Source organism: Helicoverpa zea, chromosome 4 (assembly GCF_022581195.2).
Source record: "Helicoverpa zea isolate HzStark_Cry1AcR chromosome 4, ilHelZeax1.1, whole genome shotgun sequence".
Classification (NCBI taxonomy): domain Eukaryota; kingdom Metazoa; phylum Arthropoda; class Insecta; order Lepidoptera; family Noctuidae; genus Helicoverpa; species Helicoverpa zea.
Genome location: NC_061455.1, coordinates 5,188,623 through 5,204,119, shown reverse-complemented (window position 1 = coordinate 5,204,119; position 15,497 = coordinate 5,188,623). Strand labels below are relative to the sequence as shown.

Sequence of the window (15,497 nt, the reverse complement as noted above, 5' to 3'; positions counted from 1 at the left end):
CCACACTGACAGTGAAAGCTATATATCGCTCATCGCTCAGAAATTCTCCTTTCGAGGACCATACGAAGAAAAATAAAGTTTGTATTAACTATTTCTAACGCTATTAAGTATGCAGCAACTTTGCTAAGTAGGACTAGGACAGGATAGATATAGGATACTAAGATGAAAAATTTACAATTGTTGCATTTCCAAGATGTATTTTGATCTTAATCTCTACATTGATTCAGCTATATATAGATAGCAGATTCAGAGATAAAGCGTAATGAAAAGCAAACTCATTGTAACGTATGTAATTATCACGTTAATTTGTATTTTACAAGTCATCAATCAATAATAAATAGCTACATATGTTCAGACTAAGCTTAATTCTTTTTGTGACAGATCTATAATGAAAATAGGATCTGTAGGGATGTAGTTACTTATGATTTGCAGTGAGTGAACGTTTCAAAATCATTCGTACGAAAAGGATGAGCGAATAAATCATCTACTTAAAAGTATAGCTCTCACTAGAAACCAGCCTAACATTCTTCCGAACAAGCAAACTCTGTATTGTCTAAACACTTTTGTATAGTAAAGAATAGTAGCCTGTGAATTATCAATACACTCATTCAATTCATTCATAGACGTAGTGATCGGCCCTAAATGTATTGATATATGATATTGATATTCAACACCTGTTGTACAATGAAAGAGAATGCACTTTCTACTCACGGTAAAGAAAAACATAGTTCAGAATACATTGTCAAACCGTTGCCGTTTCTTCGAAGGACGGACCGTTTTTTCATTTGACTGTAAAAGTAATTTAATAAAGATCATTTTTGATTGCAAAGTGTTAAAAAAATATTAAGTCCGCAAACGTGTATCCAGGAATAAATGGTAATGTTTTTTTCTTTAAAAACTCACGTATTACAGTGTGGACTTTATATATTATTAAATACTTAGTTTTTTAATACCTACTAGTCGTAATGTTAAGTAATATAAGAGGAAACATTTTTTGTGTGTACTAATGGCTCTGAAACTACTGAAAGGATCTGAAAAATTCTTCTGTTGGAAAGCTACGCTATTCCCGAGCAACATAGGCTATATTTTATCCGGGCAGTAGATCCACTGAGACCCGGGCGAAACTGCGGGGAAGCAGGTAATACCTAAGAAACATAATGATGAAACCTAGATGAGAATTAGGTAGTTGATATTAATATTAACAAAAAACAACACCACATATCTTAAATATCTTTATTGATTGCAGCGATGTGAATTGATCTAAAATATTCATCATGATCGAAATAATTAACATTCTACAAAAAATAGTTCATGGAAAGAATCCATATACAAAATAGAATAATTATCATCTTACACGGCACTATGTCTAGATCAGATATAGAAATCGTAATTGATCAGTATTCATCCTCATCCTCCGAGCCTTTTCCCAATCATGTTGGGGTCGGCTTCCAGTCTAACTGGATTCAGCTGAGTACCAATGCTTTACAAGAAGCGACTGCCTATCTGACCTCCTCAACCCAGTTACCCGGGCAACCCGATACCCCTTGGTTAGACTGGTGTCAGACCTTCTGGCTTCTGACTCATGTCTACCTTAAAAAGTCCTGAATCATCCAAAAGATTGCAATCTATTTTGCAATACTCATGAGGTTCAAATATGAAAATTCTTTCATTTCATCCTGCAAATTGCTTATATTTTAAAACGTTTATCTTCTATCTATCGTAACGATCTAATTGCAAAATTATTTATAAAACCCAAAAGATAAGTGATAACCAGTTCTAAAACAATTCATGTTAAAGAACCCAAACGAAACATAAGGATTATCCCAAAGTTCGTTTCTCGTCTCATCCTATCTCAAATCAAAGGAGTAATTATTTATCATCCAGAACCTAGACTAACTAGACGTTAGAATAAAGACGAGTTCAATCAACTTCAGTATACCAGCAACGAGGCATACTACTCCTATTGCATAGTAGACTTTGTCAAAGGTATCGTCACTTCCCCCTGACATAGGTTGTCCACGGCCGTGATGGGTGCGCGGCGGCGGTGGCTGGGTTACATTACGACGTCGAGACCTTCTTTGGCATTTTACTTCATGTATTATCTGTAAAAAAATTGATTCATCTCAATCACGACTTACCATTTTTTTTAAAGAATGTGCGTCGGATGGCACGTAAAAATGTAGGTCCCGGCTGTCATTGAACATCCTAGACAGTCGTTACAGGTAGTCAGAAGCCAGTAAGTCTGACACCAGTCTAACCAAGGGGTATTGGGTTGCCCGGGTAGAGGAGGTCAGATAAGGCAATCGCTCCTTGTAAAACACTGGTACACAGCTGCAACCGGTTCGACTAAAAGCTGACCCCAACATAGTTGGGAAAGGGCTCGGAAGAAGAAGAGATGGCAATGTGGATGGATTAGCGTTGATATTTGTGTATCCTGACGGGATATGCAGACTTATCAGTTTTAGGTCAAGTAGAAACACTTATCAAGCACGTAGTCGGTGCCATTTATTGGTAACAATTTGCAAAAAATATATATACAGATATAATATATACAGATTCAAACCGTATCTAACAAAACAATAAACCGGCCAAGTGCGAGTCGGACTCGCGCAGCGAGGGTTCCGTACAAATGATGTATAGATAAAAAGTGAGTTTCGCGCCAACCGTTCAGTTTAGATCAATCATAGTTATGGTAATTTCGTGAGAGTCAAAATAGTTAATATTTTTTATTTTATAATATATCTAAAATAGTAGGCCAGTACCTTGTAAAAGTTATTTTATTGAAGTTATTTATATACAACATTTTATAGTCATCATTCAGAAATCTGATTGAAAATAACTAATTATGTCTTAAAGGTCATGGGGCATATCTGACCCGCTTTGTAAAAAGTGGCGGACATGAATCAAAGTAGTTTTAAATCGTGGAGAATGGTATGACCTTTCTTTGAATATAAATATTTTATTAAAATTCCATGGAGACGAATGTCCAGGATCGTTTGAAAAATATAAAAGACAAGCAGTTTCAGAGGATTGTACAGGTTGCAATGCTAGTTTTTATTGTTAAAGACATTTCATAAAGAAGGAAGGTGCCAATCCGGATGACCAGGATCTGATGAGGATCTGGAAACCCTGAGAAATCGAGGGCAACTCTTGAATATTGTAGGCACGCATCGAGTCATAACCAGACATGTGAGTGTATTTTTGAGGGTACTGGTAAACAGTGAAGGTTTGGAGCTGATTTGATTATGGAGACTACAGAGAGTCAAGGGAACTCCCGAACGGTATGTTGCAACTACCACGAGTTTGGGCTTATTTTATTCGTATTGGCGAAGACTTTCCACAAAGATAGGTCTGACTGCCATTGTGGGATCGACAGCTAAGATCAGATATAGTTATGGGAACTCCTTTACAATTTATAACGTAACCTTGCGTTGGAGCTTATTTTATTTTAGGTGATGAGAATTCACTACTAACTTGGGTTAAAGCAGCCATTGCATTAATGGGATCTTTTATTTTTGAGGGATTAATCACCTAAAGAGCCCCAGTTTCAGGTTTTTTTCGAAACCGCCTGACGACTTGTAGCTGTCGAATTGTAACAACGACTTCTAGAGAGTAGGATTCGGGGCTGCTGGCTTTACGTTTCTAGAGCCTTGACAAAAGTGTAATTCTGTCCCTTTCTTTGTTTTATAAAGTCGGCATTATTTTATTTTGTTGCATTTTACAAACAAATCCAACTTCAAACATATAAAAAAGCAACAAGAAAACAAAAGCAAGAAAGAAATTAAAAAGATGTTAGGTGCATCGGTCTAGAAGTCAGTGTCTAGAGGATGCATCTATATTTATTTAACCACCGAGATCTAGACCGATGCATATAAACAGTTTTCTTGTTGTTTTAGAAGTTATTTTTTTTTTGTGAAAAGTTAAAATATAAGCCCAAACACGACGTAACTAAAACATACCGAGTTCTCTCGACTTTCTCACGTCTCCATCATCAGATAAGCTCTAAACCTACACTGTTTGAGTTTTAAGAATGTTGTTGTAATAGGAGATATTAATATTGATATCATAGACAATACCCCTGATACAAGATCTCTACACTACCTTAATTTAATAGCTTCGCACGGTATGCTGCCAGCTCACACCATCCCTACACATAACCGCACCTGTCTGGACCATGTTATGTTAAAGACTAAATTAGAGGCACACTGTTATGTCGCACAGACATATATTACAGATCATAACAGTGTTATTTTATTTATTGACAGAATACGACTACAAGGACAAGGCTCGAGAACTATAAAACGTGTTGATGAAGAAGGCCTAAACAGAGACGTAAAAAACCTAGATTTTAATCATATTTACAGCATCACTGATGTTAATAAAGCTACAGATCTATTAATTGACTCCTTAAATCAGGCTATCGATAAAAATACTACAATACTAAAAACACCTAGACGGAAAACAATTTTAAAGCCGTGGATTACTCCCGGTCTTTTAAGATGCATGCGAAACCGCGACAAACTATATCAAAAAGCACTAAAGTATCCAGACAATGATATAATACAGGTTACATCAAGGAGATACAGAAATTTTTGTAATAATATTTTGAAAAAAGTCAAGAGGAATTACGAGAAAGATTCCATTAACAAGGCCGGTAAAAACACAAAAAAAATATGGGAAGCTATTAAAAATATAACGTTTACTAATAAAATTCGTCAATCACCAACAGAACTGATATCGGATAAGACACCTGCTGAGTCTATTAATAACGTAAACTCATTCTTTGCCAATATAGGCAAAAATCTTTCTGAAAAGCTACTTTCGAAACAAATCCAATATTCCACTCAACACCAAAACATTCAATTCGATTCCACTTTTCATAAATCTCTCGTTCTCCTTCCGACAGACGAAGATGAAATTAAAACATTAATTACTAATTTGCGCAATGACTGTGCTGTAGGATTAGATAATATATCTGGGATCTTTCTCAAACGCTTTTCGGACATAGTTGTCCCACCTCTGACATATATTTGCAATCTTGCCTTCTCCACTGGAAAATTCCCACGAGCATTTAAGAGATCAAGAATTGTACCTGTATATAAGAGCGGTGACAGACACTGCGTAAACAACTACAGACCCATATCTATACTCCCAACACTATCAAAAATCCTAGAACGGTTAATAAACAATAGACTAGTCAATTTCTTAGAAAATAATAATCTTTTATCCCCGTCGCAATTTGGTTTTCGCTCAGGTAGATCTACTGCGGATGCGGTCCACGATCTAACTGATCATATAGTACATGGGCTTGACAATAAAAAGAAAATAATTGCTATCTATCTTGATCTAGCTAAAGCCTTTGATACAGTGTCTGTCCCAATCTTGTTAAATAAATTAGAACAATTAGGAGTTAGAAGTCTACCACTACAATTGTTTTCAGATTACCTATCTGACAGGACTCAAAGAGTAAAAATAGATCACTGGCTTAGTAATGAACTGCCAAATGAGTATGGAGTACCTCAAGGAAGTATTCTAGGACCCACATTATTTCTTGTCTATATCAATGACTTATGCAAAATCAACCTGCAAAATGGTAAAATTATTACTTTTGCAGATGATACGGCTTTATTATTCGACGGCGATTCATGGAATGAGGTTTATTCTCACGCACAGACCGGATTCAATTTAGTTTACAGATGGCTTTATGATAATCTCTTAACCTTAAATGTAGACAAAACAAAATATATGACTTATTCATTAAGAAGTAATGAACAACCAAATCTAAACCTTTACGCACATTACTGTGACTTATATAGCTCATGTGCATGTCCTAAATTAACTAAAACCACTTGTATTAGATACCTTGGAGTTCTCATTGATGACCACCTGAATTTTCAACAACATATCGATGCACTTGTTAAAAGAATCCGCAAGCTAATTTTCATTTTCAAAACCATACGCCATATCTCAGATACTACAGTTATCAAGTCAGTATATTATGCACTTTGTCAATCGCTACTTATCTATTGCATTACTTCTTGGGGTGGTACAAGTAAGTCTACACTCATAAACTTGGAACGTGCACAAAGAGCTGTATTAAAAGTCAGTTGTTTTCTACCCAGACTACACCCTACCTTTGAACTGTATCAACATTGCAAAGTTTTGACTGTTAGACAGCTCTTCATTCTAATGACAGTTCTCAAAAAACATTCTTTGACACACAACTCAATTAGTACTTCCCAGAATAAAAGGATCCCCACTGTATGCACAATAAACAGGTACAACACCAGTTTCTCACATAATTTTTTTGGTTTTCTTGGGACATTCCTTTACAATAAAATAAACCAAAAATTACATATCGTTACCAATACTAAATTACAATGTAAGAAGAAACTGACTACATGGCTTCAAAACTTAGATTATGACTCAACAGAAAAATTATTAAAACCTATAAACTAAGCTAAATTAGTAATTATTTATAGTAAAAAAAAAAAAAAAAAAAAAAAACCTTCATTGTAGGACTACACGTCAAACACTATTGATACCTATGCTATTTATACATATTGATAACTAAATGCAAAACATAAATTAGATATAAAATAAAAAAATAAATAAAATAAAATAAAATTGATGATATTACCTAAAATATGAAACAAAAATAACTAATAATATGAAACTAAAATATGAAACAAAAATTAGAATTATTAAATACACCACTACTAACTACCTACTAAATTAAATTTAGAAAAAATAAAAGTACTTTGTTAACTAAAAAACTTTCTAGGATTAATTCATCTGCCCTACCACAAATTTTATATCCTAAATAAATTATATTTTAAGTCTTGATTAGTAATTAAACTACATTTGATCTCAAAATGACTACACTTTTAAGTTACTATTAATTAGAAGTTCGCCATCGTATGTACTATGTGCATAATTGTGAATGTAATTGTACCTACCCACGGAAAAGTGGCTCTTAATATTAAGTTAATTTTGTGTTATTATTATTTATTATTGATAACGCGTATTCATAAGTGGAAAAAGCTATAATTATATGTTATGTGTTATATATTTAAATGTTTATTTGCAATAAATAAGTGCAGTGACTTATGTTTGTTAACGTATTCCTATTTTCTGTTATTTTAATTTATCTATGGTATAAGCATTACGATAATAAGCATAGATGTATTTTAGATTTCTCTTTGCCTCTCTCCTTACAAAATGTACTGTAGAAAATTCAATAGGATTAATGGTGATCTGTAACACAGGGGTAACCTTAAGCAGACACCATTCTCTTAGAAATGCAACTTGTATTGTAATGTACTTTTAACACTGTAATTGAAGAGAAAAATAAAGATTTTTTATGTTTATGTTATGTTATGTTATGTTTATGTATCACCAGACATACATCTGAGAATCAAGTTTTAATCCTATGCATGCCTACAATTTCTGATAGTTGCCCTCGATTTCTCAGAATTTCCATCATCAGATCCTGACCTGATGACAATGGAAATAAACGGCGAGTATACTCTTTCACTACAAAGAAATGATTTCTCAAATCCGTCAAACTTGGTCGTTTAAATTCCCCATTGAAATGAGGAAAATATTTGATGTTTACACCTGATTTTCTCTAGATTCCCATGGTTCACATTGATGCGACTAATGCCATAGTAAATCAGAGCCTTTATCATTATACTGTGCTATATTTCGTTCGTATCCGCCGTGGGTATGGTTTTCATACTAAGGTGCCCAATGACCTTTGAATGATTTAAAAATTTTCACAGTTTAGAGGCCATTATATTTAAGAAGTGTTTGATATGAATTTCACTTTTTATTCAAAACTTTAATATCTATACGCGTTCATGTGAAAAAGGGTAGGTAGTAAGTTTATAATTATTAAAAAAATATTTTATGTCATGTAAGCAAAAATAATATTTTAATATTTTATGTAACTTCAAATTTATCATTTTCGCAATTTTTCCTTTATCTGTACTATATAATGTTGCTTCGTGCCGAATTTTAAGATTCTGAGTTCACGGGAAGTACCTTGTAGGTTTTGATTCCCTAGCGTGTGACGGAAATTCGTCTAAGGTGTCGGTAAAACTGCTGTATCTTTTGATCGCGTTAACTTAGAAGATTGTTTTTTTCATTGCTTAAAGGGACAATAGACCTAGGTATTTGGTATAAATTTCAATTTGGTACCTTTATTCGTTCGTGAGAAATAAGGTAGTAAGTTTCATTTTATTAAAATATTTTTATTATATTATATAACAAAAAAAATGAGATTTTCGCATTTTTTCCTATATTTGCATTATATAACAATGCTTCATGCCAAATTTCAAGATTCTGAGTTTACGGGAAGTACCCTGTAGGTTTTGATTCCTTTGCGAGTGTCGAGAATTTGTTGAAAATATCGACATAATCGGTTGTATCTTTTGATTGGCTTGGCTTAGAAGCTTGATATTTTCACAGCCTAAAGGGACAATAGACCCGTATTTCATGTGAATTTCAGCTTGATACGTCCACGCGTTCTTAAGATAAAGGGTCTTGACAGACAGACAGACAGACAGACGGACAACAAAGTGATCCTATAAGGGTTCCGTTTTTTCATTTCGAGGTACGGAACCCTAAAAATTAGACACCCAACTAACACGTTAGGAAATATTGAGTCTTTCAAAAAATACTGACCAAAACGATTCCAGTTGCCCACAAAAGAGTGATTCCTGTTATCAAATAAAAGCCTTGAACAAAATTGTCAATGTGCTCTTCCACAATCTTGGATATCATTAGTCCTATAGGTATAATTATTTGACTCCATATCGTGCCACCGACTAGAGTCTGTTCGTCTCTGAATCGAGGTCTTGCATCCACCCCTGCTCCCGCCCAAAGTCCGGCCCCAGCAATCACTAACCCTATACTGCAGAGTTGCATTACTACTTCCACGTACTTTACGACCATCTAGTTATATGTCGGAGTTTTGGCGTTTAAATGATGCCTATCTTTACATTATTGGATTAGTTTTATACCTTTAATTTTGTTGACAAATATCTCAAAGTGAAGTGAATCATGAAATTCAGACAGCTGTCAATAAAATATGATGCATTCACCACATTCACTGCTGAAGCAATGCCATTAGCAGCGTTCATTTCTGCTCAAATTTCATGGAAATAAAAACTTTTTTATAGATTTGTTGTTATACGAATTAACATTCTTACAGTCGTCATTGAGAGACACTTTCATGAAAGTAATTTCACCTGCATTCAAATTAACTTTCTCATAACAAAATATTCCCATAACATATCTAATGTCACGACCTTTATTTTCATACAGGAAAGAAAATATGAGCAAGATAGAATAAACATAAATGAACGCGTACAGAGAATAGAATGGCTTTCTCATAGCCGTGCCTGTAATACACATTGTGCGAAACAGGGTCTTCTTACACTGAAATTCTAATACATACATACTTCCCGTATTTTAACCGTGAATTATTCTAATAGTCAAAGCAATTCGGGAGCATTGTTTAATTTACAGCTTTTAACCTAATATTTTGGAATACCTAAAACTTCTACTTGTAGGGATAATGTAAGAAAGCAAGGAAAATCATTCTCCTTTTTATTTATAGACTTTTTTTATAGATTTTAAAGTACAGAAGTGTATGTGTGTACTTAGTTATACACAGAAGTATGGCTCTCCCGCTTTTGTAAAATAAAAGGTCTTTTCAGGGTGATACATAAACAACATACTTATTACTTTAATAAAACAAAGGTTTCCATCAATACCAAAACTCAGTTTAATTTGCCACTATTTCCAGATATCATGACTTCGATGACACTGCAGGATAAATTGCAACTATCTCCATAGAAGAGTGCCTTGAATGCATATAGGCCATAAAAATGCATGCCGCCGTAGTACGCCCGTAGAACCTCTTCAAAATTAATCGTAAATAAATATCGGCCCTGAAATAGAAGCATAGTTTAAAATAATATTTCCTCGTGGCCAATTAACAGCCCCCACGGGCTGGCCTGTCTTGTCTCATAAATTAACACATTACGGACATATTATAATACGTGCTATGACTGGTGATCATTCTTTATCATAATATCACAAAAATGCAAAAGAAAGTCTGTCTATGTGACTGACTATCTATCTGCCTTGCTTTCAAGCCAGAACCAATGAACAGATTTCAATGAAATTTTACAAACATACCTAGTTCAGACCCCAAGAAAGCACGTAGGATACATTTTAACAGCATCCTGAAAGCTGTTCCATCATAGGAAATATACTACTATATAAGGGCAGCAAATTTTATTAATATTCCTTAAGCTAATCAGATGTGTTACCAAACCTTCTTAATAATGCAGTTATTCGTAATGTTAAACAAGGATGTAATGATCGGCTTCACGAATATATGTTCGCAAGGCTTGCTAATCTGTAGCCTCAAAAATTCCTTGCCTTTGGATATCGCCAGTACTTTTCCCTGAAAAAATTAAGAAAACCTTAAATTAAAAACAAGTTGCTATTTCTGCACTATGTGTACTAAACAGTCGGACGGCAGTCGAACTTTTTAACAAAAATCAATATTATTATGAAATGGAAATCTTGAGTCCTATAGAAGTTTTCAGCCGATCTGATACCAACTAAATACATAACTGCTTTCTACAATCCATCTCCATCTAATATATGTATAAGCCACTAACGTAACAATTATTCACCAGTTTTTTTAAAGATATTTTTCATCTATACAGGCGGTTCTTAGCCAAAGTGGTCGTCATTGATATCGATGGATAAAAACTAAAACCATGTAAAACCGCGGCAGGGGCTAATATAACTATACTTAAAAGATTTTTTTCTTTATGAGGTATTCAAAGATGAATTTAAAAATAATATAGAATGTACTGAAACCTTAACCGGCGACATGTTCTCAGTGATCTGGACATCAAAGTTAATAGTGACGTTATTATGTAGTTTCACACGGTATATGCTGCAATCTTTCCGTTTTGGTCCTTTGCAGAGCTCCACTTTCGTAACTACGAGGCCAAATGAACCCTGGATAGAAGATAAAAAATATTATTACTTTATTTCAACTTGCTACAGTATTCGTAACGTTGCTTGATTTTGCCTTAAAAATCCATCATTGCATAGCCTTTTCCCAACTGTTTTGGGGTCGGCATCCAGCATGCTTTCAGTCTCAAAAATTGCAGCTGAGTACCAGTGTTTTACATAGAGCGACTGTCTATTCGACCTCCACAACCCAGTTGCTTGCGCAACCCTATACCCCTTGGTAAGATTGGTGGCCAAAAATAAGGACCAAAGAAGATAAAACACTAGCCTGGGCTATCCCAGAATAGTCTAGCTAAGATATGACCACTTAAGAGAAACTATCTAATCGGATAAGAAATTATTATGAAATATATAACCTCCTTAAGATAAGAAAACTGTACTACGTATCAATCATTTCACAATTTGTTGCAATTCAAGTTAAAAATAAAAATTAATTCTGTTGATACAGTGCATATCCTACTTATATATAAATGTGAAAGTTTGTGAGAATGTATGGATGTATGTTTGTTATTAAATTTGGTATGTAGAGAGGTGATACCCTGGATTAACACATATGCTACTTTTTATCAACACACCACGCGGGCGAAGCCGCTGGCGGAAGCTAGTAGTGTATATGTATGACTTATCATAAACTTCATAAATAAGATTATGGGAATTTTACATTATAATCGAATAAATAAATGATGCAAGAGAACAAATAATTTGCGATACTCACATAATCCTTGAGTTTATCGGAACAAACATAAATTATAGTACAAGAGATTATAAAACTGTATAAAATGTATGACATTTTCTCTGAAGTCACAAAACGGAGTACATATTGGTCATTTTTGAAATTGGTCAACCCAATTATCCACGGTTCATGTTTAGGATAATTGGATATATTTAAGCTAAACTAGCATAGAATATTATATGTATCGTTATAGTTCAAAGTCTAAACATGAATTATTTAAATTGAAAGGAGCCCATTATTATTTTTTTTTTTTTGGAAATTGGCCCCTCATGTCTTACCGGAATACCTACTGAAAAATTTACTCTTGAAGAATATGAAAATAATCACTAAAACCACTACCAAACTTTAAAGATAAACTGTTGGTAGCTTTTTGGCATAACGTTCATACGTTCCGTTTGTAAATACACTAAGTGGACTGGGTAATAGAGTTTGCTACAAATTAAATCGAATAAATGCCGCAATTATCTTGCGACATTACAATAATTTATGTGTGTACATGTATGCCACAATATTTCAAAATGTTAAAAGGGACACATCTCTTTGTATTTGTACTTATATTCGTAGGTGTTAGTTCGGATATAAACTATGTAAGTTTTTCATTTTAGCAGGGAAAAGAAAGCTAGTATCTACATAAAGGATTATTATATTACAAGGATTTTTACAACTTTTCAGGGATCATTCAATTTAACGGTGACAGGCGTCGATATATGCAAGGGCCCGAAACATAAAGACTGTTCTTCTATGACGGTGCAACTTACTGAACATAATTTACTGAAGTATGATATAAATGTAACACAAACCCTCCTGATTACTAAAGTAAGTATTTACATATAGTGCAAAACCTCGGGGAAATGCAATTTTTGGCATTTTTTTTTTATTTGTCTCAGAAAGGCATATTCTCAAAGCACTTCCTCTTGATAAGTTAAGTTTTCATGGTTTTCACTCTAAGGCGTTGTGTGGTTATCAATGTTATATATTTTATAATCATCTTCATCATTACGAGCCTTTTCCCAACAATGTTGGTTCTAGTCTAACCGGTGGTTTTCAACAAGCAACTGCCTAACTGACCTCCTCAACACAGTTATCAGGGCAACCCAATACCCCTTGGTAAGACTGGTTGTCAGACTTACTGGCTCCTGACTACCCGTAACGACTGCCGAGGATGTTCAATATGTTTTATAACAAATAAGTAGTATTGACTTTTATATATTTTAGGGAAAAATAATGGCAATACAAGCAGGAAGAGAACACTTAAGACTACATATGAAGAAACCATGTGAACATCTATTTTTGAGACCAATATTTCAGACTTTTTTCAATGTAACAAAAGACTGTGCTGTATTAAAAGTAAGTCGTTTATTGTTCGTTCGTTTATCATGGAAATGCTTTTTTCTTTCATAAGAATTTATGATAATAGTTCAGTAGTAATATTAGCATTTAGAATATCATTGTACAAAAAAAAAACAAGAATAATCTTATTCAATTTTATATTTTTTTCAGGGTCGTTACCAATACAACGTGGATGTGCAAAAAATCACCCAGTCGTATTATGGTGGAAATTTCTTACTGGGTAACTTCATATTTAAATCTATGTTTTACAGTGACGATTGTAATTTTTACTGTGCTGGGGTTAAAGTTACTTTGTTTTGACACAAATTCAGTTAAACATAGTTATTATGTTGGTGTATTATGTGTTTTATTCTCCCTACTTTGTGTAGATGGCTAGGGTAGACATATGTCCATTTGTTTAGTCAAATATATATCAGTTTAAGTTAAAGTTTTCGAACTACCTATTATTATGTAAATATATAATTAACTGTAGTAAGTCCATACGGCCTGATCCATATTATAACAAATAATAATAACATTATTTTAATTAACACACATATCTTAACGACCTTTCAAAGTACCTACTTATAGGTAACAACCGAAGCTCTCGAGATAAAAGCTGATAAAAACAACACGTTGCTAAGTATATGAAGAAAATAACTAAGAGAGAAATGAGACACTGCAGAGTAACAGTCGGCCGAAAGTCGACCTTACCAGTACCTGCATATTAGTGTATAATCTATGGTCGACCCTATAGTAGGCATTTTTTCAAAAAATCAAAGTTTTCAGTCGGTTTGATGCCGGCTTAATTCCTGATCTTTTTAATGTGCATCTTCATACTGATTAATGGGCCCAAACAAACTATCGGCCGACTAAAAATTTGCAGTGTGCGGAGGCTCTGAAAGGAAATTATTTTCATACAGGAATAGCGAAAAACAAAGATATCGTATTTCCTATTATAAAAATTCCATGAGCCTCAGCTATAAGCTATGTAACTGATATTTAACGAAACAGGTACCTATTGTTTTTGTGTTCAGTCTAGACAATTCAGACATGCGACGGACTGATTCACAGACGTTACCTAAATGAGTTTGACAGTGCGTGGGCGCCTCTTTAAGCTTATAATGAAAAATATAAGTGTAAGTATGACTTCGTCTATATATCGTATTTACTTACTCCTTTCTTAGCTAATATTGTATTAGAGCAAAACCAGAATAAAGCCAATGATTATATGAGAGACATAATTTCAAGGCCTTAGAACTCAAAATGTAATTATGTAAGTATCGAGGTTCTTACATGGTCTGACAATACAAGAATGTTGAATAGGCATATAATAATATACGATTAAAATAACATTAAAATCAAGTGCTTTTGTGTCTAAGAGTGGACGAGACGAGTCAATTTATGCGTATTTTGTAGGCGGACACTTTTCACATCACAAAGTTATATATTAACATGTCACTGAGGCCCATCCTTGTGCAATTTAAATAATCCATATCTTTATAAGTCGGATCGAGTGGCTAAGTAACAGACGTGAATGGTTCCTGTTTGTCTTGCAACGTTAAATCTGGTCCTAACTGTCTTTTGAACATCCTTTTCAGAAGCTAGAAAGGTTGGGGAGTTAAGATATATAGGCATGTTCTCAATGTAAAATAATGGCAATCAGCATCTGGCATCTATTAAGACTTGAAGCGATGCCCAATATAGTTGGGATAAGGCTTGTCAGGTGAGGCAGATGATACACACAAGTACAAGGATTCAGGGAATCACAGATTATATACCAACTTAGCAGGAAGTATAGCAACTAGCCATAAGATGCCTACTGACAGTAAGTAATATTATACATCCCCATAGGGACAGAATAACAATGAAGAATATATAATATTCAGTACCTACGCCCTCACAATAAGTTCAAACATTAACTACATTAAAGAGATGAATTGTTTTTCTTATCAATTTGTTTTTCATTTCACTTAATGTTGTTTATTATTTATTGAGAATGTGAATAATACTCCGATATGACAGACCTCTGTGTAATAATGAGGACAGCCAATGATAAAAACACTTTCAATTTTATAATTAACGTTATTTATGTAAAAAAATCTTGTGATATGAAAACATTGTTTTGATAGGTATACCTCCTGCAGTATCCGCTATCACTATGCGTATATCAGTTACATTGTATTCAAAAAGCAAAATATATTTGGTTGATTTGGAAAAAAATGCCCCTATGGCTTTGTTCTCCCAACGAATTTGTAAATATTGAATCATCATCATATCAGTTTATTGCCATCCATTGCTGAACGTATTTCCCCTAAAGTGATGGCCAACTATCCCGGTCTGGTGCAGCGCGTAGCCATGCCCTGCCCAC

At 34.0% G+C, this 15,497-nt stretch overlaps 3 protein-coding genes across 3 annotated transcripts; 1 reads left to right on the top strand and 2 right to left on the bottom strand.

Moving 5' to 3' along the window:
• Nucleotides 1-1,892: 1,892 nt before the first annotated feature.
• Nucleotides 1,893-8,958, bottom strand: LOC124630094. The gene is made up of 2 exons (XM_047163820.1): nt 8,689-8,958; nt 1,893-2,102 (listed from the first exon to the last, which is right to left on the bottom strand). The coding sequence occupies exons 1-2, from the start codon at nt 8,956-8,958 to the stop codon at nt 1,893-1,895; spliced, it is 480 nt and encodes a 159-aa protein (XP_047019776.1).
• Nucleotides 8,959-9,769: 811 nt separating this feature from the next.
• On the bottom strand, nt 9,770-11,976 carry LOC124630046. The gene is made up of 4 exons (XM_047163756.1): nt 11,780-11,976; nt 10,906-11,049; nt 10,349-10,480; nt 9,770-9,959 (listed from the first exon to the last, which is right to left on the bottom strand). Exons 1-4 carry the CDS (start codon nt 11,852-11,854, stop codon nt 9,789-9,791), a joined length of 522 nt encoding a protein of 173 aa, XP_047019712.1. The 5' UTR covers nt 11,855-11,976; the 3' UTR covers nt 9,770-9,788.
• A 339-nt stretch (nt 11,977-12,315) lies between these two features.
• On the top strand, nt 12,316-13,447 carry LOC124630134. The gene is made up of 4 exons (XM_047163869.1): nt 12,316-12,384; nt 12,470-12,613; nt 13,013-13,144; nt 13,298-13,447. The coding sequence occupies exons 1-4, from the start codon at nt 12,316-12,318 to the stop codon at nt 13,445-13,447; spliced, it is 495 nt and encodes a 164-aa protein (XP_047019825.1).
• The last annotated feature ends 2,050 nt before the right edge of the window (nt 13,448-15,497 follow it).

Excerpts from the sequence above, each read along its gene's own strand:
- LOC124630094 (XM_047163820.1), bottom strand. The coding sequence starts at position 8,958 with ATGGTCGTAAAGTACGTGGAAGTAGTAATGCAACTCTGCAGTATAGGG. Across the intron at positions 2,103-8,688 it reads GGGCAACTGGAATCGTTTTG|ATAATACATGAAGTAAAATG; the intron begins GTCAGTATTTTT and ends ATTTTTTTACAG.
- LOC124630046 (XM_047163756.1), bottom strand. The coding sequence starts at position 11,854 with ATGTCATACATTTTATACAGTTTTATAATCTCTTGTACTATAATTTAT. Across the intron at positions 10,481-10,905 it reads AGAACATGTCGCCGGTTAAG|GGAAAAGTACTGGCGATATC; the intron begins GTTTCAGTACAT and ends TAATTTTTTCAG. Across the intron at positions 9,960-10,348 it reads ATAACTGCATTATTAAGAAG|GGCCGATATTTATTTACGAT; the intron begins GTTTGGTAACAC and ends CTTCTATTTCAG.
- LOC124630134 (XM_047163869.1), top strand. The coding sequence starts at position 12,316 with ATGTTAAAAGGGACACATCTCTTTGTATTTGTACTTATATTCGTAGGT. Across the intron at positions 12,385-12,469 it reads TTAGTTCGGATATAAACTAT|GGATCATTCAATTTAACGGT; the intron begins GTAAGTTTTTCA and ends ACAACTTTTCAG. Across the intron at positions 13,145-13,297 it reads AAGACTGTGCTGTATTAAAA|GGTCGTTACCAATACAACGT; the intron begins GTAAGTCGTTTA and ends TATTTTTTTCAG.